The sequence below is a fragment of the Pleurodeles waltl genome, chromosome 5 (assembly GCF_031143425.1).
Source record: "Pleurodeles waltl isolate 20211129_DDA chromosome 5, aPleWal1.hap1.20221129, whole genome shotgun sequence".
Classification (NCBI taxonomy): domain Eukaryota; kingdom Metazoa; phylum Chordata; class Amphibia; order Caudata; family Salamandridae; genus Pleurodeles; species Pleurodeles waltl.
The window spans coordinates 580,080,910-580,105,965 of NC_090444.1; the positions used below are offsets into that span (position 1 = coordinate 580,080,910).

The 25,056-nt window shown below is 45.0% G+C and overlaps 1 protein-coding gene across 1 annotated transcript in view; it reads left to right on the top strand.

Moving 5' to 3' along the window:
• Positions 1-25,056, top strand: part of RYR2 (ryanodine receptor 2) — a 2,714,825-nt gene that overhangs the window by 2,352,151 nt on the left and 337,618 nt on the right. The window contains exons 84-85 of the mRNA XM_069234403.1: positions 17,232-17,320; positions 23,530-23,658. Of these exons, the coding sequence (XP_069090504.1) occupies positions 17,232-17,320; positions 23,530-23,658 (218 nt within the window). The remainder of the gene's footprint in view (positions 1-17,231; positions 17,321-23,529; positions 23,659-25,056) is intronic.

Sequence of the window (25,056 nt, forward strand, 5' to 3'; positions counted from 1 at the left end):
GGTGCAACCAGATGACCCGATTGGCGCTTTTTGTTTCTAAGCGCTAGAAAATAATAATACTTTAAAAATTCATATCTCCGGTTCCCCTGAACCGATTTTAATCGTTTTTGTGTCATTTTAAAGATAAAAATATAAGCTATTTTTATAAATTGGTTTTGGATTTTTAAACTGTTTCCTGTGTTTTATTTAATTACTGTTTTGTGATATTTGAATGCTTTACACTTTGTCTCCTAAGTTAAGCCTTGACGCTCGATGCTAAGCTACCAAGGGTAGAGCTGGGATTAATTTACTGAGACCTAACTGTACTTTTGTGGAGGTTTGTGGCTTGTTGCTAGGTGTAGGTACCTACCTGCCCTATCAATAACCTATTTTCCAACATAATTGGAAGCAGCGACGGGATCCTGTACTTGTGTTCAATATCACGTTACAGTTTTAGATAAAACAAATTAAAAATCCTTTAAATTGTCCTAGTGCAAAAATTGTTTTTAATTTTTAATTTTAATTTTTTTTTAATTAATTTGGATTAATTTCAATTATTGAATTTTTGTAATTTTTCTAAATTCTTGTTTCTAATTTTTGCAAAAAGTTTTTGTTGACACAAAACTAGGGAACCATGGAGCTTGATCTGGCTAGCCTACCCACACTGACAGTAGTCCAGCTTAGGGGGTTGTGTATTGAGAGAGGGTTGCCTGCAACCACTAATCTCAGGAAGGAAATCCTGATTAAATCCCTGACAGCATGGGCTGAGGCCCAAGAGGTAGAGACAGAGGAAGCTCCAGAGGAGGAACCAAAAGAGGATGATGCTAACTCTAACCACTCAGGGGAGGAAAGGCATCAGACCCCAAGTGAGGAAGAGGAGGAACGGTCCTCACTGGACACAGTCACTAGGGGCAGACCCAAAGCTAGTGGTAGGAAGAGGGTCCTTTCAGGAGGAGAGAACCCATCCATCAGGGAAAGAGAGCTGGAAGCCCAGCTAGCCTACATAGCTTTGGAAGCAGAGAAGCTGGCCCTAGAAAAGAAAAAGTGGGCATACAAAGAAAAAAGAGATGGAAGCAGCGATAAAGAAGCTGAGGTGTCCATGGGTGGGGGAGTTTGCCCCAGATTACCCAAGGGGGTGGTTCCTGCTTATGTAGAGGGGGATGACATAGATAAGTGGCTAGGGGCCTTTGAGAGGGCACTCCAAATGAGAAGGGTTAAGCCTCAATACTGGGGTTCCCTTTTGTGGGAGTTGGTCCCCAACTCAGGGAGGGATAGGCTTCTGACCTTAAGGGGGGAGGAGGCAGATTCATACCCTAGTATGAAAAGGTGCTTAGCCAAGAAGTTTGGTCTGACCCCAGAGCAATATAGAATGAAGTTCAGGGACACCCAGAAGGTCAGTACCCAGTCTTGGGTTGACTTTGTAGACACCTCACTAAAAGCACTGGAGGGCTGGATTATTGGCAACAAAGTTAATACTTATGAGGGGTTATACAATCTGATCATGAGAGAGCACATCTTGACCAATTGTATCCAAGAAAGGTTACGCCAGCATCTAGTGGACTCTAAGCTGACCAACCCTAGAGAGCTAGGGGAGGCAGCTGATGAGTGGTTGAGAACCAGGGTGGTTGTCAAGTCCCAGGGGGGAGACTCCAAGAAGGGGGGGACAGGTCCCCAAAAACCTAAGGAGGGAGGTGGTAAGCCCACCACAGAGACTCCCTCTGTACCCCAGAACCCTAAGAAGGAGGAGAGTAAATCCCACTCCCACTCTGACATGCAGAGACAGGGAGACCCAGGGTTAAAAAAGCTCTTGGACAGTAGGGCTTGCTTTGACTGTCAGCAGACAGGTCACTTCAGAGGAGATGCAGCCTGTCCAAAGAAGGTGGTTAGCACTGGGCTGTCCAGTGTAGCCATAGAGGAGGACTCCTCAGATGATGAAGTCCTCCTAGCATTGTGCTGGGAGACAGGACCAGATGGTAAGCTGGTGATCCCTGAGGGTGGGAGTAGGCACTTCCACCACATTCAAGTGAATGGGATCCCTACCACTGGCCTGAGAGACACCTGTGCCAGTCACACTGTAGTGAGTGACCGGTTAGTGACCCCAGACATGTATGTCCCAGGAAAGACAAAGAAAGTCAGGATAGCCACAGGGGAGGTCACCTCCAAACCTGTAGCCATAGTGCCCCTAGAGAGGGAGGGTATCCTTGACTGGATTAGGGTGGTAGTCAGTGCTGACCTTCCCCTAGATTGTATCCTGGGCAATGACCTCCCAGAGGTGAGTCTGGTCACAGATGGGGTGGTCGCCCAGGGCGCCCCCCCAACCCAAAGTCCTGGGGAGTCAGTCCCTACAGTTAGGAGACAGGGGTCCCCAAGAAAAGGAAAGAAGAAAAGGAAGGGTAGGCCACTCTTAAAGAGAGTTCCAGGGAGCCAAAGGCCTTCTGCCCCAGTAGGGGGGGAGCCTAGAGTTGGCACTGGTGAGGCCTCACCTGACCCCAAGGAAGTCCTGAGTAGTCAGGCAGCTGTCCAGATGCAAGGTGTTGCCCCTGCACTGACAGAAGGGAGAGTGGAAGGAGGGTGTCTGCCACAGGAGGTGGTAGCCCCCCACTCTAGACAGCAAGAGGGGTGCCAGGACCCCAAAGATGCCCCTAAAGCAGCTCAGCCACCTGTCAGTGGAGAGCTTAGGGTGTGGTTCTGAGTACTGACAGCTGTCAGTAGCCTCTGCTGGGTGCTAGCCTTCCTGGCAGCACTGTACTTGGCCTGGGAGGCAGACCCCAGGGCCAATAGCAAAGTAGGCCCCCTGACCCTATTGGTCATGGTGGGGTTGCTCAAGTGTTGGGTGACCTCTTTGGGTAAGCTAGGTGTTGCCCTAGCAAAGTTAGGAGTAGGGGAGGTGGGCACCTCACTACCCAAGTTGGCAGAGAGAGAGGAGGAAGACCCCCCTAGAGGGAAGTTTCAGTTTGAAATGGGTCCTTTCATTGTTGGGGTGGGTTCACTACCCAGAGGGAGAGACCCTGACAGGAGGATGTAAGGCAGAGTAGGCCCTGCAAAGGGACAGCCAGTTTTCTTCACTGTCTTCCTCGCCTAACAAGCCAGGAAGACTCTCCCAGGGTTGGGCTGAGTCTCCTGGGCGTGTGGGCTGGGGGGGGGTTGTGTGAGAAACTGGGGCTGATTGCAGAGGCCCCCTAACTTTTTGCCCCCATTTTCCACTTTATGCTGGTGTTTTCCTGACTCTGATGGTGCCCTGGGTACTGCTAACCAGTCCCAGGGCCTGTGCTCTGTGTAAAATGGATATGCAAATTAGGCTAATTATAATTGGCTAAGTTAACCTACCTATAAGTCCCTAGTATATGGTAGGGCATGTAGGTTTAGGGACCACAGCATAGGTGGTGCACACCTAGGTGCATTGCTGAGGTGCCCAGTGTCATTTTAAAAGCAAGCCTGCCTTGCTGGCTGCTTTTAAATTAAAGTTATATGCAAATTCGACTTTGGAATTAAAGGTACTTCCAAAGTCTTAAACTACCTTATTTTTACATATAAGTCACCCCTAAGGTGTGCCCTATGTGCCCCTAGGGCTGGGTGCCATGTAACTATAAGCAGGGACTTTATAAAAATAGATTTATAAGCCCTGGTGAGGTAAAAACAGCCAAATTTGTTTTTCCCTCATTGAAGTAAATGGCCTTCATAGGCTAGAATGGGCAGACTTTATTTTAAATTTTAAAGTCTCCTTAAATGTTACATACCAAGAATTTGGTATCAAATTGATTGTTATAATAAACCCCACAACTTCCAGTTGTTGGATTTAATATAACTAGTGCAGGTAAAAAGTTTAGACTTTACCTAAAAAGTTGCCAATTTCAGCTCTGCATTGTTTTTGCTGCTGTGCTCTGATTGGCCAGCCTGAAGCAGCTTCTGCCAGGCTACTTTAATGAGGTGTGAAGTGGCCTGACTTTACACAAAGGAATGTGCTTGGGGGAGAGAATCTCCCCTCAGCAGATGGGGAAGCAGGAAGGGGGAGGGCTGCCAAACTGGTCTTCAAAGGCAGAGAAGGACATCTGGAGCACCCAGCAACACCCCCACATCCTGCAACCCCAGACAGCTAGGTGCCCCCTTGATTAGATTAGGAGAGGGCAGGAGAGGGGTGTGTTTATGATTTTTAGCCACACCAGTGGGTGGGCTCAGCCAGATCTCTCCTCTAAAAATCAGATTCATCCATTTTGGATTTTTAGAGACTGTTGCCTTCTGGGATGGATTTTTGCCACACTTCCCAGGAAGTGGTCATCACAGGGGGACGACCCTGTCCCTGATTGGAGGACCAGGGCCCCCCTGCTTTTCACCCAGGAGCAAGGATAAAACTGGCAGACCTGCACCCACGCCTCAGATCCCCTCCAGAATTCAACAAGAAAGGAACTAAAGAAGAAGAAGGACTGCCCTGCTGGACCCCTGGCCTGCACCTGGACCCTGCACTCAGAAAGACTGCACCAGCTGCACACTTGGGCTTCACCACAAGAAGGACTTTGCCTGGCTTCCACTGGTTCAAGGAGGGACTCCCTGTTTGCTACAGGTGAAAAATTGCTAACCAGAGTCCCCTGCACCAACTCCTGAAAAAGTGACCAGCTGACCACTGCCCAGTGGCCAAAAAGGAGTTTGCGCCAGGTGCACTCTGGGAGTTGAAGTCCGCACTTCCCAAGGACCATCACAGAACTTCTGGACCCTTGGGGTGAGCTGTGGACCCCAAAAGAACCTTAAAAGAACATCTGGGTGAAGCCCCAGAAGTTTGGAAAAGATTGGAGAAATTTTAGAAAAAAGCTCCATAAAGTGACCGACTCGACGCGGAAATTCTAGCCGGCTTGCCTCAACCGCGACCCGGCCTGACTTCGTGGTTCGTCCCGGTCAAGAAAAACATCCGAAAAAAAGACTAAGTCCGAACGTAAAAAGTTGACCGGGACCTCCCAACCATCGAATCCGAGAAGGGCTCCACGGACGTCGGATCAAGATCCAGGTTTACCCCGGTCGAAGGATTTTCATCTCGAAAAAACGACTAAGTCCGAAGGTAAAAATCACCACCGAGAAAACCGACTTCGCGTATCCGGACAAGGGCTCCAGGAGGTCGGATTCAACTGGCAGGTTCGTCCCGGGGAAGAAAAACATCAAAAAAGAGACTAAGTCAGAAGGTAACTTTTTAACCGAGGCCTCCCGCGACTTGTAGCCGAGCAGGGCTCCATCGCGGTCGGCCTGAAAGTTTGACTTTGCCCCGGTCCTGGTGCAACCAGATGACCCGATTGGCGCTTTTTGTTTCTAAGCGCTAGAAAATAATAATACTTTAAAAATTCATATCTCCGGTTCCCCTGAACCGATTTTAATCGTTTTTGTGTCATTTTAAAGATAAAAATATAAGCTATTTTTATAAATTGGTTTTGGATTTTTAAACTGTTTCCTGTGTTTTATTTAATTACTGTTTTGTGATATTTGAATGCTTTACACTTTGTCTCCTAAGTTAAGCCTTGACGCTCGATGCTAAGCTACCAAGGGTAGAGCTGGGATTAATTTACTGAGACCTAACTGTACTTTTGTGGAGGTTTGTGGCTTGTTGCTAGGTGTAGGTACCTACCTGCCCTATCAATAACCTATTTTCCAACATAATTGGAAGCAGCGACGGGATCCTGTACTTGTGTTCAATATCACGTTACAGTTTTAGATAAAACAAATTAAAAATCCTTTAAATTGTCCTAGTGCAAAAATTGTTTTTAATTTTTAATTTTAATTTTTTTTTAATTAATTTGGATTAATTTCAATTATTGAATTTTTGTAATTTTTCTAAATTCTTGTTTCTAATTTTTGCAAAAAGTTTTTGTTGACACAAAACTAGGGAACCATGGAGCTTGATCTGGCTAGCCTACCCACACTGACAGTAGTCCAGCTTAGGGGGTTGTGTATTGAGAGAGGGTTGCCTGCAACCACTAATCTCAGGAAGGAAATCCTGATTAAATCCCTGACAGCATGGGCTGAGGCCCAAGAGGTAGAGACAGAGGAAGCTCCAGAGGAGGAACCAAAAGAGGATGATGCTAACTCTAACCACTCAGGGGAGGAAAGGCATCAGACCCCAAGTGAGGAAGAGGAGGAACGGTCCTCACTGGACACAGTCACTAGGGGCAGACCCAAAGCTAGTGGTAGGAAGAGGGTCCTTTCAGGAGGAGAGAACCCATCCATCAGGGAAAGAGAGCTGGAAGCCCAGCTAGCCTACATAGCTTTGGAAGCAGAGAAGCTGGCCCTAGAAAAGAAAAAGTGGGCATACAAAGAAAAAAGAGATGGAAGCAGCGATAAAGAAGCTGAGGTGTCCATGGGTGGGGGAGTTTGCCCCAGATTACCCAAGGGGGTGGTTCCTGCTTATGTAGAGGGGGATGACATAGATAAGTGGCTAGGGGCCTTTGAGAGGGCACTCCAAATGAGAAGGGTTAAGCCTCAATACTGGGGTTCCCTTTTGTGGGAGTTGGTCCCCAACTCAGGGAGGGATAGGCTTCTGACCTTAAGGGGGGAGGAGGCAGATTCATACCCTAGTATGAAAAGGTGCTTAGCCAAGAAGTTTGGTCTGACCCCAGAGCAATATAGAATGAAGTTCAGGGACACCCAGAAGGTCAGTACCCAGTCTTGGGTTGACTTTGTAGACACCTCACTAAAAGCACTGGAGGGCTGGATTATTGGCAACAAAGTTAATACTTATGAGGGGTTATACAATCTGATCATGAGAGAGCACATCTTGACCAATTGTATCCAAGAAAGGTTACGCCAGCATCTAGTGGACTCTAAGCTGACCAACCCTAGAGAGCTAGGGGAGGCAGCTGATGAGTGGTTGAGAACCAGGGTGGTTGTCAAGTCCCAGGGGGGAGACTCCAAGAAGGGGGGGACAGGTCCCCAAAAACCTAAGGAGGGAGGTGGTAAGCCCACCACAGAGACTCCCTCTGTACCCCAGAACCCTAAGAAGGAGGAGAGTAAATCCCACTCCCACTCTGACATGCAGAGACAGGGAGACCCAGGGTTAAAAAAGCTCTTGGACAGTAGGGCTTGCTTTGACTGTCAGCAGACAGGTCACTTCAGAGGAGATGCAGCCTGTCCAAAGAAGGTGGTTAGCACTGGGCTGTCCAGTGTAGCCATAGAGGAGGACTCCTCAGATGATGAAGTCCTCCTAGCATTGTGCTGGGAGACAGGACCAGATGGTAAGCTGGTGATCCCTGAGGGTGGGAGTAGGCACTTCCACCACATTCAAGTGAATGGGATCCCTACCACTGGCCTGAGAGACACCTGTGCCAGTCACACTGTAGTGAGTGACCGGTTAGTGACCCCAGACATGTATGTCCCAGGAAAGACAAAGAAAGTCAGGATAGCCACAGGGGAGGTCACCTCCAAACCTGTAGCCATAGTGCCCCTAGAGAGGGAGGGTATCCTTGACTGGATTAGGGTGGTAGTCAGTGCTGACCTTCCCCTAGATTGTATCCTGGGCAATGACCTCCCAGAGGTGAGTCTGGTCACAGATGGGGTGGTCGCCCAGGGCGCCCCCCCAACCCAAAGTCCTGGGGAGTCAGTCCCTACAGTTAGGAGACAGGGGTCCCCAAGAAAAGGAAAGAAGAAAAGGAAGGGTAGGCCACTCTTAAAGAGAGTTCCAGGGAGCCAAAGGCCTTCTGCCCCAGTAGGGGGGGAGCCTAGAGTTGGCACTGGTGAGGCCTCACCTGACCCCAAGGAAGTCCTGAGTAGTCAGGCAGCTGTCCAGATGCAAGGTGTTGCCCCTGCACTGACAGAAGGGAGAGTGGAAGGAGGGTGTCTGCCACAGGAGGTGGTAGCCCCCCACTCTAGACAGCAAGAGGGGTGCCAGGACCCCAAAGATGCCCCTAAAGCAGCTCAGCCACCTGTCAGTGGAGAGCTTAGGGTGTGGTTCTGAGTACTGACAGCTGTCAGTAGCCTCTGCTGGGTGCTAGCCTTCCTGGCAGCACTGTACTTGGCCTGGGAGGCAGACCCCAGGGCCAATAGCAAAGTAGGCCCCCTGACCCTATTGGTCATGGTGGGGTTGCTCAAGTGTTGGGTGACCTCTTTGGGTAAGCTAGGTGTTGCCCTAGCAAAGTTAGGAGTAGGGGAGGTGGGCACCTCACTACCCAAGTTGGCAGAGAGAGAGGAGGAAGACCCCCCTAGAGGGAAGTTTCAGTTTGAAATGGGTCCTTTCATTGTTGGGGTGGGTTCACTACCCAGAGGGAGAGACCCTGACAGGAGGATGTAAGGCAGAGTAGGCCCTGCAAAGGGACAGCCAGTTTTCTTCACTGTCTTCCTCGCCTAACAAGCCAGGAAGACTCTCCCAGGGTTGGGCTGAGTCTCCTGGGCGTGTGGGCTGGGGGGGGGTTGTGTGAGAAACTGGGGCTGATTGCAGAGGCCCCCTAACTTTTTGCCCCCATTTTCCACTTTATGCTGGTGTTTTCCTGACTCTGATGGTGCCCTGGGTACTGCTAACCAGTCCCAGGGCCTGTGCTCTGTGTAAAATGGATATGCAAATTAGGCTAATTATAATTGGCTAAGTTAACCTACCTATAAGTCCCTAGTATATGGTAGGGCATGTAGGTTTAGGGACCACAGCATAGGTGGTGCACACCTAGGTGCATTGCTGAGGTGCCCAGTGTCATTTTAAAAGCAAGCCTGCCTTGCTGGCTGCTTTTAAATTAAAGTTATATGCAAATTCGACTTTGGAATTAAAGGTACTTCCAAAGTCTTAAACTACCTTATTTTTACATATAAGTCACCCCTAAGGTGTGCCCTATGTGCCCCTAGGGCTGGGTGCCATGTAACTATAAGCAGGGACTTTATAAAAATAGATTTATAAGCCCTGGTGAGGTAAAAACAGCCAAATTTGTTTTTCCCTCATTGAAGTAAATGGCCTTCATAGGCTAGAATGGGCAGACTTTATTTTAAATTTTAAAGTCTCCTTAAATGTTACATACCAAGAATTTGGTATCAAATTGATTGTTATAATAAACCCCACAACTTCCAGTTGTTGGATTTAATATAACTAGTGCAGGTAAAAAGTTTAGACTTTACCTAAAAAGTTGCCAATTTCAGCTCTGCATTGTTTTTGCTGCTGTGCTCTGATTGGCCAGCCTGAAGCAGCTTCTGCCAGGCTACTTTAATGAGGTGTGAAGTGGCCTGACTTTACACAAAGGAATGTGCTTGGGGGAGAGAATCTCCCCTCAGCAGATGGGGAAGCAGGAAGGGGGAGGGCTGCCAAACTGGTCTTCAAAGGCAGAGAAGGACATCTGGAGCACCCAGCAACACCCCCACATCCTGCAACCCCAGACAGCTAGGTGCCCCCTTGATTAGATTAGGAGAGGGCAGGAGAGGGGTGTGTTTATGATTTTTAGCCACACCAGTGGGTGGGCTCAGCCAGATCTCTCCTCTAAAAATCAGATTCATCCATTTTGGATTTTTAGAGACTGTTGCCTTCTGGGATGGATTTTTGCCACACTTCCCAGGAAGTGGTCATCACAGGGGGACGACCCTGTCCCTGATTGGAGGACCAGGGCCCCCCTGCTTTTCACCCAGGAGCAAGGATAAAACTGGCAGACCTGCACCCACGCCTCAGATCCCCTCCAGAATTCAACAAGAAAGGAACTAAAGAAGAAGAAGGACTGCCCTGCTGGACCCCTGGCCTGCACCTGGACCCTGCACTCAGAAAGACTGCACCAGCTGCACACTTGGGCTTCACCACAAGAAGGACTTTGCCTGGCTTCCACTGGTTCAAGGAGGGACTCCCTGTTTGCTACAGGTGAAAAATTGCTAACCAGAGTCCCCTGCACCAACTCCTGAAAAAGTGACCAGCTGACCACTGCCCAGTGGCCAAAAAGGAGTTTGCGCCAGGTGCACTCTGGGAGTTGAAGTCCGCACTTCCCAAGGACCATCACAGAACTTCTGGACCCTTGGGGTGAGCTGTGGACCCCAAAAGAACCTTAAAAGAACATCTGGGTGAAGCCCCAGAAGTTTGGAAAAGATTGGAGAAATTTTAGAAAAAAGCTCCATAAAGTGACCGACTCGACGCGGAAATTCTAGCCGGCTTGCCTCAACCGCGACCCGGCCTGACTTCGTGGTTCGTCCCGGTCAAGAAAAACATCCGAAAAAAAGACTAAGTCCGAACGTAAAAAGTTGACCGGGACCTCCCAACCATCGAATCCGAGAAGGGCTCCACGGACGTCGGATCAAGATCCAGGTTTACCCCGGTCGAAGGATTTTCATCTCGAAAAAACGACTAAGTCCGAAGGTAAAAATCACCACCGAGAAAACCGACTTCGCGTATCCGGACAAGGGCTCCAGGAGGTCGGATTCAACTGGCAGGTTCGTCCCGGGGAAGAAAAACATCAAAAAAGAGACTAAGTCAGAAGGTAACTTTTTAACCGAGGCCTCCCGCGACTTTTAGCCGAGCAGGGCTCCATCGCGGTCGGCCTGAAAGTTTGACTTTGCCCCGGTCCTGGTGCAACCAGATGACCCGATTGGCGCTTTTTGTTTCTAAGCGCTAGAAAATAATAATACTTTAAAAATTCATATCTCCGGTTCCCCTGAACCGATTTTAATCGTTTTTGTGTCATTTTAAAGATAAAAATATAAGCTATTTTTATAAATTGGTTTTGGATTTTTAAACTGTTTCCTGTGTTTTATTTAATTACTGTTTTGTGATATTTGAATGCTTTACACTTTGTCTCCTAAGTTAAGCCTTGACGCTCGATGCTAAGCTACCAAGGGTAGAGCTGGGATTAATTTACTGAGACCTAACTGTACTTTTGTGGAGGTTTGTGGCTTGTTGCTAGGTGTAGGTACCTACCTGCCCTATCAATAACCTATTTTCCAACAACCAGGAAGCAGTGCCTCTAGCCATGGCCTGACCACAAACGAAAGGAGCGAGGAGAGAGAATTTCAATTGCAAATGGCAAGGTTAAACATGGAGGCAGAGGAGAGGAAGGCTGCCAGAGAAGCCAGGCAAGCTGAGGCTGGGACAGCCTTGGCTGAAAAGAAACTTCTTCTGGCTCACAAACTGAGTCTCAAAGAGCTGGACCTCAAGTCTAGGCAGACTGAGTCCAGCAGTGATGGGGGGAGCATGCATGCAGGACCTACTGGAGACAAGAAGGTTCGTACCAAGTTATGTGGTGGGAGATGACATTGATAAGTGGTTGGCTGCTTATGAAGTTGCAGTAAGGGCTCATGTGGTTCCTGAAGAGCAATGGGAGGCAGGCTTGTGGGGATATGTGCCAGTTGTTGGGAGGGACACACTCCTCACAGTAGACCCAAAGGATCAGAACACATACTCGCCCATGAAAACCACTTTACTTGCCAAGTTTGGGGTGACCCCTTAGAAGAACGGCCAGAGGTTCAGGGACAGCACCAAGCTCTCAACACAAATTTGGGTAGACTTTTTTTATTTTTCCAGTAAGACACTGAATGGATGGGTGTAGGGCAGTAAAGTAGATGACTATGTGGGGTTGTATAATTTGATCCTGAGAGAGCATATGCTCAGTGTTTACCTTACAGAGTTGCGCCAGCACCTAGTTGACAGTAAGCTGACTGACCCTAGGACGCTTGCTGAGGAGGCAGATCTTTAGGATAGCACCAGTGTCCAAAAAGGTATCTGGGAGGACACACACAACAGTGGTCAGGGTTCCCATCAGAAGAAAGAGGGGGGAGAAAAACTTAAAAATAAGGAGTTCTCTAAAGGCCTCCAACACAATTCCTAGTGGGTGGTGGTAACCAGTCCCAACCTGATCCTGAGAAGCGGGCAAGGGTTCTTTGAGAAAAAGAAAGGGAAGTTGGTACCCAAATGCTTAGAGTGCACCAGGTTTGGTCACTACAAGGGCGACTTTGAGTGTCTAATGCGGGCACAACCCCCCACTGGAGACCAGACACCTGGGTTGGCTAGTGCAGCACTCAGGGAGGAGGTAGTCCCAGATAGCTTTGGGGAACAGGTAGAGGTAATCCTAGTGTCCCTGGGAGATGAGGAGATGGTGCCAAAAGCCCACATGCCTGCCAATTCTTCCAAGTATAGGCAATGGGTCACTATTTATGGCCAAAGGGTGGCGGCTCTGCATGACACAGGAGCCAGCATGACTACTGTCAGGGGTCAGCAGAGCAGGTCATCCCCAAAACATTCCACCAGGTCATAATCACTGACAATCGTGAGAGTCACCTGCAGGTGGCTCTCGTTCCCTTTGATTGGGGAGGTCTTTGGTACTCTAAAAGTAGCTGTGAGTCCTGCCATGCCTGTAGATTGTCTGTTAGGCAATGACCTTGAGCATCCTACCTGGAAGGAGGTGGAGCTCGGGTCTCACCGGGAGATGTTAGGTTTGCCTGAATGGATCTGCATGACCATACTGTCCATGGCTGCCTGGGAAGGGAGTCAAGGGCTTCTGGAGCCTGGAACAATGGCCCAGGCAGCTGTAAAGAAGAAGGGCAAGGGGCACGGGAAATCAGGCCCAGATGTTCCTGCGGAGGTTGAGGGGGTCCCAGAGGAGGAGTCCCCTGAGCCAACTGGAGAGGACATCGCCGCCCTGGGTAACCAGCCGGAGCTTGCTGGGTGGCAAGTTGAGGGTGGGCCAACCATGGGGGAGTTCTGCAAAGCGCAGAAAGAGTGCCCTACTCTTGAGGGTTTGAGGTGACAGGCCACGGCCCAAGCAGCAGGTGAAGCCTCTGGTGATTACCATATCTGTTGGGAGAATGATCTCCTTTACAGTGTGCCTAAGGTGATGGAAGCTGGGGCAGCACGTGTGTCGGTGGTCCCCCAGTGCTACCGGGCCTTCCTATTAGGTATTGCTCATGATATCCCCCTGGCGGGACATTTGGGGCAAGATAATGTCTTCTCCAGGCTTGTCACCAACTTTTATTGGCCCCGAACGTGTGTGGCCTCAGATGCTTTCTGTAGGTCCTGCCCAACCTGCCAGGCTAATGGGAAGGCAGGAAAAGACTCAAGGCCCCCCTCATTCCACTCCCCATTGTTGGCACCCCCTTTGAAAAGATGGCATCAACATCAATGGTCCCTTAGACCCCAAAACATCCATAGGCAACAGATTTATCCTGTTTTTGGTAGACCATGCCACCCACATGCCAATCCTCTAAGGACAGTGACCAGAGCTCTGATGGGGATATTTACCCATGTGGGATTCCCAAAAGAGATTGTGTCTGACAGAGGCACAAACTTCATGTCTACATACATGAAGTCCATGTGGGATGAGTGTGGGGTGATCTACCAGTTCACCATACCTTACCATCCTCAAATCAGTGGGCTTGTGGAAAGGTTCAACAAGACCCTAAAAGGCATGATCACAGGCCTACCTGAGGCCATGAGGCATAAGTGGGATGTCCTCTTGCCATGCCTTCTCTTTGCTTATAGAAAGGTGCCCCAGAAAGGGGTAGGGTTTAGCCCCTTTGAACTTCTCTATGGGTACCCTGTCAGGGGACCCTTAAACGTAGTGACAAAGGGGTGAGAGAAAGTTCCCAGGATGTGGTCAGTTACATGCTGGCCCTCCACAACCACATGCAACCCTACTGGAAATAGGCCAAGAGCAACATTGAGGCCAGTCAAGAGGTGATGAAGCAATGGTATGACCAGAAGGCCACCCTGACAAAATTCTCACCTGGAGACAAAGTATGGGTAATGGAGCCAGTAGAGCCTAGAGCTCTCCAGGACCGCTGGACTGGCCCATTCGAGATCAAGGAGCGGAAGGGGGAGGCCACTTACTTAAAGGACATCAAGTCCCCTAGAAGCCCCCTAAGGGTGCTCCATCAAAACAGACTGAAGCCTCATTTTGAGAGATGTGAAGTCAGCAGGCTTCTGGTGACAGATGAGGGTATGGAAGAGGAGAGTGAGCCTCTTCCTGACCTCCTCTCTGCCAAGGAAGGTGATGGGTCAGTGGAGGGTGTCAATCTCTCTGACTCCCTGCCCCTTCATCAGAGAGGAGACTGCTATGAGTTATTGGAGCAGTTATCTTCTCGGTTTTCTCCTTAGTCCTGGCCTCACATACTTGTGTGTCCATGATATTGACACAGGAGATAGTCTTCCAATAAACAATAAAATGTACAGAGTGTCAGATCAGGTGGGGTCCAGCATCAGGGAGGAAGGTGCCAAGATGCTGGCTCGTGGGATGATAGAGTAGTCCAGCAGTCACTGGTCCAGCCCTGTGGTGTTGGTTCCCAAGGCTGCCACTCCCTGTGCCAAGGCGGAACTTAGGTTCAGCATGGACTACCAGGTTCTCAACTCTGTCACAAAGACAGTTGCTCCCTATCCCCCGAGCTGATGAGCTCGTAGACGAGCTAGGTGCTGCCAAGTTCCTCAGTACCTTTGACCTCACGTTAGGGTTCTGGCAGATCGCCTTGACTGAGGGGTCAAAAGAGAGGTCTGCTTTTTCTAATCCTGAGGGTCATTACCACTTCAGAGTAATGCCCTTTGGACTGAAAAGTGCCGCCACCACCTTCCAACGGTTGGTTAACGGGGTCCTAGCTGGCACGGAAGCCTTCTGCGCAGCGTACCTAGACGACATCACTGTCTATAGTTTCAGCTTGGAGGAACACCTGCTCCACCTCAAGGAGGTGCTTCAGGCCCTGCAACGGGCAGGCCTGACCATCAAGGCCAGCAAGTGCCAGATTGGGCAGGGTTCCGTGGTGTACTTGAGACACTTAGTAGGTGGTGGCAAGGTGCAGCCCCTCCAGGCCAAAATTGAAACAATCAAGGTCTGGCACCATCTAGTACCCAGACAGAGGTGAGAGCCTTCTTAGGTCTCACTGGATACTACCAGAGATTTGTTAAGGGTTATGGCACCATAGTGGCCCCCTTAACAGAACTCACATCCAAAAAACAACCTACGTTGGTGAATTGGACAGAGGCTTGTCCGAAAGCTTTTGACCCCCTAAAGGAAGCCATGTGCACAGCACCCATGCTCAAGGCACCTGACAACTCCAGAGAATTCATTGTGCAGACAGACGCTTCAGAGCATGGCATAGGGGCTGTTCCAGGACAGCTGAATGAGAAAGACCTAGACCAACTGGTAGTCTTCATTAGCAGAAGACTATTACCACGAGAACAGCGGTGGAGTGCTATTGAAAGAGAAGCATTTGCTGCGGTCTAGGCACTGAAGAAGCTGAGACCATACCTGTTTTGGACTCACTTCCGGTCTCAGACATACCACAGGCCCCTCAGATGGCTCATGCAGATGATGGGTGAAAATCCTAAACTCTTGAGGTGGTCCATTTCCCTACAGCGGATGGATTTTACGGTGGAGGATCACTGATTGTGCCAACCACATAAGTGGCCCCTTAACCATGCCTCCGGCCTACCATTGCAGGGCCTGTGTGTGCAGTTTATTGCCACATCGACATGGCATTTAAAACTACTTGCCAAGCCTGAAACTCCAATTTGATTACATATAAGTCACCCCTAAGGTAGACCCTGGGAAGTCCACAGGGCAAGGTGCTATGTAAATAAAATGCATGATATTTACTTGTACGTTTTACGATGACATGCAACTCATTCTCCTCATGGAAAAGATGCCCAGTACCCAGATCAAAGCATTAATGAAATCAACCACTTAATAAAGACCAACTGTCTGAAGCTGAAGACCAACAAGGCCAAAATCATGATCTTCAGAAAGAGCATATCACCATGGAACTCCTCCTGGTGCTAAACCGAACGAGGACCAATACCCACTCCCACCACCGACATTAAGAACCTGGGGATCGTCCTTGACAGCAAACCAAGCAGGTCAACACAGCCACTGGTCATGCTTTCATGCCATGAAGATGCTGAGGAATGCTTTCAAGTTGCTCCCAGTCAGCACCTGTAAATCCATCATGTGCACACTGGTCACAAACAAACATGACAATGGGAACAACCTTTACGAATGGATCAGCAAAAAACTTACCAGAACGCTGCACACAACTCAGATATCAGCAGCCAGAAGCACTGTGAACCTCCCACAACAAACTCACATCACACCACACCTGAATAAGTTCACTGACTATCCATACACAAAGGAGCATAATTCAAACTCCTCTCCCACATTTTCAAGGTATTACATAACACTGGCCCAGCAAACCTCAACAATTACATTTGCTTTCACAAACCTTCCAAGCACCTCCACATGTCCTGACTCCTACTTGTACACATCCCATGTATACTGGATACCAGATCCAGCAGTTGACTATTCTCCTACTTCACCCTTAAAGAATAGAACGACCTGCCACTACACATCAGAGCCTCCTCCTCACTTCTTCAATTGCGCAAGAAACTGAAGACCTGGATTTTCAAAAGGCACCTGTGTTTGACTAGGCCCACACCTGCTCAGCACCAGGATACCCTCCCAGGTGATGGTGTGCTCTACATATCTGCATAACACCGGTATTTATTCTTTTACAAATTCAGCACTGATGCTCAGTGTGCCTAATAATGAAAGTTCATCTGGGGAAGATAAAAGTTTGCATTTATGAAATGGCTCTCTACAATATACTTGCAGTGTAAAACACATCTATTCCTTACAATACCCAACATTCTGAAGTACACAGCCTTGCAGAATATGCCACAATTGCAATATACATATATATAATAGTGAAGCCAGCATTTTTAGTGAGCCTCTTTCTTAAAATGTCAACTGATGACATTTGAAAAATTAGTGGTAGGATGTATATTCTGGAATACATTTTCTTTTGTTTTTATTAATTTTAGATATCAGTTAGTTTCCACCAACCTATGTAAACGATTTTAAAGAAGGGTGAATCAATAGCAGTCTTCAAACAAATCCTACCTAGCCCAGAAACACTTGTATTATGTACTGTGTACCTTGAGTTCTAATAAATAGCTGTTACTTTTCAATAGTTGGCAATGGGAAAGTGTTTGAAGACTATTTACACTAGTAATGTCTAAAACCTGTCATCTGTAAGTCAAAATGTTAAACTTGGCTCAGAACAACAATATATAATTAGTCATTTTTGACAAAACATTGTTCCAGCAATAAAGCAAATACATTTATTAAACACCTAAAACTATAGTTTTAAATGACCTATTTTAAACAACCCTTGCTGACAGATATGAGCACAAAAAAGAAGCAAAAGCACACACAAAGAAGATTTGCAATGGTGGAAACCTGAGGCTCAAGTCCTGCACTTGTTTCTGTTGAATTGAAGTTTGGTCTTCATTGCTGTTACCTGCTCAACACATTCTCTATTAATGTTTAAAGCTTTTATTTCATTTCTTTTAGATATTCAGAACTACCTGCGAACTCAAACAGGCAACAATACAACTGTCAACATTATTATCTCAACTGTGGATTATCTGCTGAGAGTTCAGGTACACTTCCATAATCAAGAGCTTGATTGAACTCATTGAACAGTTTAGGGAATACAGCTCCAGTATATTGATAAATCTAGTTTAGCTTGTCAAACAATAAGCATCTTAGAGTGATTTTCCTTGAGATTTGTGAAAGGAGGAGTTCCTGACCATAACCAGACATTAAATAATGTAGTGTTTAAAAAGCAAATTTGTTCTATTTAGTAGGGGTGGATATCATATGCAATTTTAAGAGAACTCTCATAAAAATAGAAATCCACATATCAAGTCAGAATCTTTCTATATAAAACAATGAGAAAAATCTCACCCAAGTAAGTAATATGTCAACTTCCTACTAAGAGGAAAAAGAGTGCGGGTAGGTGCATTCTATTGATGGTTCCTCAGTTCACTGAATGGTATCTGGTATTTAACACACTGTAGAGGTGAAGGATGATTATGAGAGCTTGGTCATTCACAAGTCTAGTCTGTCACCTTGTCTAGGCTCATGGCAACTTTTGTAAGATAGTAAGTACTCCAGCTGGGGCCTGGGACAGAAAGTAGTGAGGGCTTCCATGTACCAGTGCCTTCTGTGACTGGCTACATTCCTGAGTGATGAAAAGGGATCATGGATGAAAAACCTGGTTTAACATAGAACATCTTTGGAAGGGCTACACGAGCTGCAATAGGTAATGGAATGGAATTGATTCAATGTGCTGATTAGTATTTAATATAAATCACTATGAGATGTTTTCTTTGTAAATTTCAAATACCAGTCACTAGTAAACTTCCTAATAGTGTTGCTGAGTCTTTAACCATGACCTTTAAAAGTCCCTTCACTTGTGGACTTACACTCTGTTCCTTCTTATAGCTAGTATAGCTAGCTCTTCAGATAACTTCTCTATATGTGTGGTTCTCTAGATAGACTTCTGCCCTCCTTTCTATTGCATCTTTTATTCTATGGTATGCCAATTGACCCAAACCAGAGTTATATTGGTCAGCTCAGTATGCCTAGTGTTCTTATCATTGCTGATGTCACTTTTAAGCTGGAATGTAATTTGTTTATGCATGATCTGGCTAATTTCATTGATAAACTAACTGACAAAATAGAAAGGATTGCTGGTTTAGTGTTGCGCCAGCGACTTCATTTAAGAGGAAACACAAAATGGAAATCACCAGCCTTACAACCCCAGCTGGTGAAACATGATTTTGATAAATTTCCAAAATGAAAGAAAACGTGTTACATAAAAATACTGAAGGAAATTAAAAAAATAAAAATAAAAAATAACATTAGTGCACCAAGCAAAAATAAGTGTCTTCCATTGTATTAGGGGCCTAGTCACAAACCGCACATTGCACAATGTTTAGTAGTACTGCACTAGTACTGCTCACGAACTACAAAGAGCTATTCACTAATCGGCAGGCAGAGGTCTGCACCTCTGCTTCACCTATCTTTTCAATGTGTAGGTCTCCACCTTGATTGCTGAGATCTCTGAACAAGTCTACTTACATTTTAGTATTAAATGTTGGAGGAATGGGGCAGTTTCTGGAAAATTAGGAATATTTACTGCTAAATGAGATTGAAATAGGAATTGGTAAGGAGATGCTTAAGGAAGGACAAACACTCACACACAAAAGAGTAAGCTCATTGCTATTCACAAACCCCACTTCTAAAAGTGACAACAACCAAAATGAACCCAAAACGGTCATTAATGGATTACAGCTCTACCTTGGACTGTTTCCACCACCACACATTGCCACTCACTGATACTTCAACACCCTCTCATAGAAAAAAAATTGAAGCAGAGACACAAATTAAATCACTAAAGAAATAACAATAAAATAATGACATTTATTTCAACATTTATAATGATTCATACAGTTTGTGTTGAAAATGTATATATACTTAAACATAAATAATATTAATGATATGTTTCGATACATGTTCTACAAAATTGAAATAAATGCAGCATTTTTGTAAAAAATTAATCAAAATGATTTCTATACATACCTTTGCTAATGTTTAATACATACAAAAATAATGTAACCATTTTTTCAGTTGCTGGGATTGTTTAAATAGATCTTTAAATAAATAGTTGTGCTTAAATTAAATATATATAAGGTCATTATTTTTAATACACTTTTATGATAATTGAGCTGCAGCATTTTTATTAGTTTATTTCTTTTAGGTTTTAAAATTATTTAACATTATGTTTAATCATTTTTAACATTGAATTACTTTTTTTTTTAAGTTTAAGAAACTTCTTTACTTTTCCCCACACTTTATCATAGGGACATCTCTGCCCGAGAGGTGGACACGTCCTTGTGAAGATTTATTATTAACTTTACCCTTAGAAATGGTGAATTGGCAATCGTAGTAAAGTTACTACAACTGTAAGAGTAAATTTACATGTGATTCAATCAAGTTTAAGTTTACCTTTGTAAATAGGGCCCATAGTTGAATAAATGCTGACTATAAAGAAGTTTGGATAAAAACGGTATGCAGATAACAGATTACTATAGTATTGTGAGTCCACTTTTTTGGTGTGATGATTATTATGAATACTTAACAAGGAATGATCAATGACAGAGTTTTATTAGTAAATATTGAATCAAAAAGTGAAAATTGCACAAAATAAAAATAATGAATATGAATTTGTAAGGGTGGCATTACAGTGGTACTATAGCATGATACATGTTTCCAAAGCAATCGTATTGTGGTGAACTTCAAACTTGACTAGTTGTGGAAATAGTTACTAATCCAATACTAATTTTGCAGAGACTAATAATTACTTTTTACTGACAAATGTACCAGCATGCCTTGCTGCCGTTTATGAAGCAAAAACAATTTCTTGTAGTGTGGGATTTTGTTCTAGTAAATATATCTAAGTATTGCAAGGACAATGGTTAACTAGTAGTAGCTGATAAATGCAACGGCTTGACCAACCCCCATAATGTTTTATTAACTGGTTTTAAGTCGCCAGATATTTTGTTTTTTTGACTAGATGGGTACCAGATTTACTAATTCTGTTTGCTGAGTATATTCTTGGCCAAAGAAATATCTCAGTCTCACTGTATTTTGATTGGATGAGTTGCAGATGTTATATCCTTGCATGCAGTGCATGAGAAACTATTTGTGTGTCTGCCCTGTACATCTGCTCTTCTGTTGCCCTACTCTCCTTATAATTTTATAGCCCCCCAGCGTTCGCTTGTATCTCCACTTCCCACATACCACTGCTGCCTTGTACATTCACGCGTAGGAGGCTGTCTTCTTTGAATCATTTGTCTTAAAAAAAAGGTAAGCCATTCCAAGACAGCTGACACATATGCACCAAACTGAGCTAAATTAAAAAGTGATCATTGGAACTCTTGATTTAATGCCTGTCAGTAATAACTACTCTGGCCACACATCGGTAATTTCTTTTTCGCACCCTGCCACCTCAGACAGGAATCAGCCATATGGAATCAGTCAAATAGGAGCAATCCAGCCCTAACAAGGGAGAGGGCCTTTAATGGCCGGTAGAGCCCGCTAAGGTGGATTCTAAGGCTATTATGTTCTATTAAATAAAACAAATTCCGCACAAAGCTCAGGGGATTAAAATCCCCTTGGACTCTCTGAGGCTTTGTTCACAGCTGTTGCTGTGAACAAAGAGAACATTGGAATGTTGGCTCCGGGCTTTTACTGGCCAGTAAAAGCCCGGAGCACTCCATTGTTTCCAATGGAGATGTGAACATTTCAATTTTCTAATACCATTTAGAAAACCTTTTATAGGAACCTACTCAATTTCTTCAGTGTTCTGCAGTCATTGCTTGGCATTACAAATTTAGTGTAACATCTGTAGCAATATCAGTTTTCCGTTGTCCTCTTCTGGATTCATCCCTAGGAGACTAAGTACATGATAAACACAAAGAACAATAAAAAGGACATACTACACAACAAACACAGAGGACATCATAAACACAAAGGACAATATGAGCTCTCCACACCCTAGCAATTTTCAGGGGTGAGTCCTCCCACTTTCAGGGTTTGCTAACACCAAATGAAACGTCTATACAACAAAATGAAAGGAGTGCGGGGTGTTTTAAGGAGGAGAGAAAGAGTTGAAATGGCAACAGTTTTTGCAAACATGTAGAGCATCGACCTGGAGCCATATTTAAGTCTTGCCTGTCAAGCTCAGCCCTCTAGCTGCATGCCGATTTCAGAGTGGTGTTTAACTGACAGCAATTCTTTCCCAAGAATAAACTTTTAGGGGCATATTTATACTCCGTTTGCGCCGGAATTGTGTCGGTTTTTTTTACGCAATTTCGACGCAAAACTAACTCCATATTTATACTTTGGCGTTAGACGCGTCTTGCGCCAAAGTCCATGGAGTTAGCGTAATTTTTTAGCGTGGACACCTACTTTGCGTTAATTATATGCAAGGTAGGCGTTCCCGTATAAAAAATCGACTCCGAGGCATGTGCGTCGGATTTATACTCCCGGTCAAAAAAAATGACGTACGGCCGCTTTTGCGCCGTTTTTTAGCGCCTGCAAAAGGCAGGCGTTAAGGGACCTGTGGGCTCTGAAGGAGCCCAGAGGTGCCCTCCCATGCCCCCAGGGACACCCCCTGTCACCCTTGGCCACCCCAGGAGGACACCCAAGGCTGGAGGGACACATCCCAGGGACATTAAGGTAAGTTCAGGTAAGTGTTTTTTTTATTATTTTTTTGTGGCATAGGGGGGCCTGATTTGTGCCCCCCTACATGCCACTATGCCCAATGACCATGCCCAGGGGACAGAAGTCCCCTGGGCATGGCCATTGGGCAAGGGGGCATGACTCCTGTCTTTGCTAAGACAGGAGTCATTTCTATGGGGGTTGGGAGTGAAAAAAAAATGGCGCAAATCGGGTTGAGGCGAAAAAATTGCCTCAACCTGACTTGCCCCATTTCTTGACGCCCAAGCCCCATATCCCCCTACGCCGGCGCTGCCTGGTGTACGTCGTTTTTTTTAACGCACACCAGACGGCGCCGGCGGCTAACGCCGGATAACGTCATTCAATAAATACGGCGCCCGCATGGCGCTTCAGAATGGCGTTAGCCGGCGCTAATTATTTTGACGCAAAACTGCATTAGCGCAGTTTTGCGTCAAAAAGTATAAATATGGGCCTTAGTACTTCCGTCCTAATATTTTTCCTGGGCAAGACGGGGAAGCACAGAAATTATGGAGATGATTGATCACTCCCTGTTAATGTGTCTACTGTTTAGAAATCGTGCTAAAACTGGACCGTTCCATTCTTTTTTTATTTTGCTATGTAGTTGTAATTGATTTTAAAGAGACAAATAATATTTATTTATTGTTCACTTGAGTAGCACACACGGACTGAGATGTAGAAGGTTGTTTACATAAAACTACAAGTTACATACTCAAAAGCTCCGGGAAAATAAACCATCAGCGAACTAAGAGCAATAGAAACCTATTATCAAACTGTTCTGTAGCAAAGAGGTTATTTCGGTTCGGAAAAATTAATCAAAGGACTGTTGTGATAGACGAACCTTAGGATTCTTTTTGAAAGCAAGTCCACAGGGTTGGTTTCTCACACAAAGGGGTAGGGCATTCAGGCAGTGGTAGCGCCTGGAATAATACTATATAAGATAAAACAGGAGGTGGGAACAAGAGCATCAATTGTAAATCGAGAATATCGAATAAGTATTGTGAATTGAGTCCGTGCATGTAGTGGTTCACAGGAGGCAACGAGAGGATAGGAGGGAGGTCTCACTGGGTATGGTATGAAGAGAGAAAAGATATGTACGGGATGATGTAGCATCAGCACAAAAAAAGTTTATTTTAAACTGCAAGGTGAATATAGATCAAGCCATTATAAGTTGTATGGCTAAAGTGGGTTTTGGGCCGTTTCATAGGTTCTCAGCTAGCTAGCTGACACGTTTTTCTCCTTTGTTGGGGCCACGTGTTGGTTTCTTAGGACATCATCAGAGGTGACCATGTGTTTTTCATGTTCAATAGTAATGAGTTGTTTGATATTTTGGTTTCAATTCTGTAGATATTGCATGTTGAATTAAAACCTTGAGCAAAGGATGGTGGGACAAATCGTTAATGTCAAACAAATGCTTTCCACACAACCCTTGTCTTATGCATCTAAAAGAATCATTTCATGATGTTTAGAAGCATATTTGTGAAACAGACACGAATGAGTAAAATGTATTACATTTTTTTTTTTTAAATGATTAATTTTACAGGAATCTATCAGTGATTTCTACTGGTATTACTCTGGGAAGGATGTCATTGATGAACAAGGACAGCGCAATTTTTCAAAAGCAATCAAAGTGGCAAAGCAGGTCTTCAATACTCTCACCGAGTACATTCAGGTAATGTATCCTGGAAACATATGCACATTATCAGATTATATGGCAAGTGCCTTGAAATGGATAAAGGCATTCTGCTGGCTGAGCCCATATGCTGGTCAATCTCTGGGTTCATTGTATGCATTGTTTTAAAGCATGGCTACTTGAAAACAGTCATCAATGGCCCAGTGGAATCTAGTCAGGCTTTTGGGATCTATAAAATAATTTACCATTAGATACAATGTTGCATGAGATGAACGAGAATATAAGAATTTGTAAATTCGTTGATCGAAGTAAGAAGCTAATGAATCCTTAAATACCCTGGTGTGTTGTAGTCATCAATGGCTGCCAGCAAGGAATAATGTTTTGCAGGTTTCAATTATAATTTAAAAAACACATTAGTATGCTATTGTTAACTTCTATCCTAATGTATATTAGTTTAACTGATCGGGTGTTAAGTACACCTAATAACATATATATGCAAGACATAGATATATACTTCTTGGTTCTTGTGTTGAGCTACAACACTATTTTCCATCCTTTAAATATACTTTAAATAGTTTTTTTCGAGAATTCATTCTTTGGAAAGTACACAATCACCTATACAAATCTAGCATTTAGCGTGTTCCTGCTCCATTAAAAGCACTTTGTTAAATGGAATTGATTTAATAGTGCTTTTTGATCAGTCCACCTACGATTTCAATGTGGATTACACAGCACACCTAGACGTGACAGTGTGGTCCATTTCCACAGAATGAACTGTGATCCCCTTTAGAGGGTTTAAATCAGACCTCAAAAGGCAGACATTTCCTGATCTGCGTGTATTTAGTTCTTACTTGGTAACTTTTTTGAATTTCAGTGCAACACACAGAGAAACACATTTCATATGGTGTTTGTTGCATTTTTTTACATAAATACATTTCTATTCAAGTATTATAACACACACACATATAGACACACACACACACATATATATATATATATATATATATATATATATATATATATATATATATACACATACATTGTTTTCAGCAACATTAAAGATTTACCAGCACTCAACTTGTTGCACTTATGAAAAAGGTAACCAGTTACGGAGAACATGCAATGAAAAAAAGAGGTCCTAGCTTAGTAACAAACAATGTCTCAAATCGTTTTGAACTGTGCAGCAACATTAATACACTGTAAAGCAAATTTAGGGGGTTATTCTAACTTTGGAGGAGGTGTTAATCCGTCCCAAAAGTGACGGAAAAGTGACGGATTTACCACCAGCCGTATTACGAGTCCATTATATCCTATGGAACTCGTAATACGGCTGGTGGTATATCCGTCACTTTACCGTCACTTTTGGGACGGATTTACACTCCTCCAAAGTTAGAATAACCCCCTTACTTTCTCCCTTTGCTTTTACCTTCAACAACA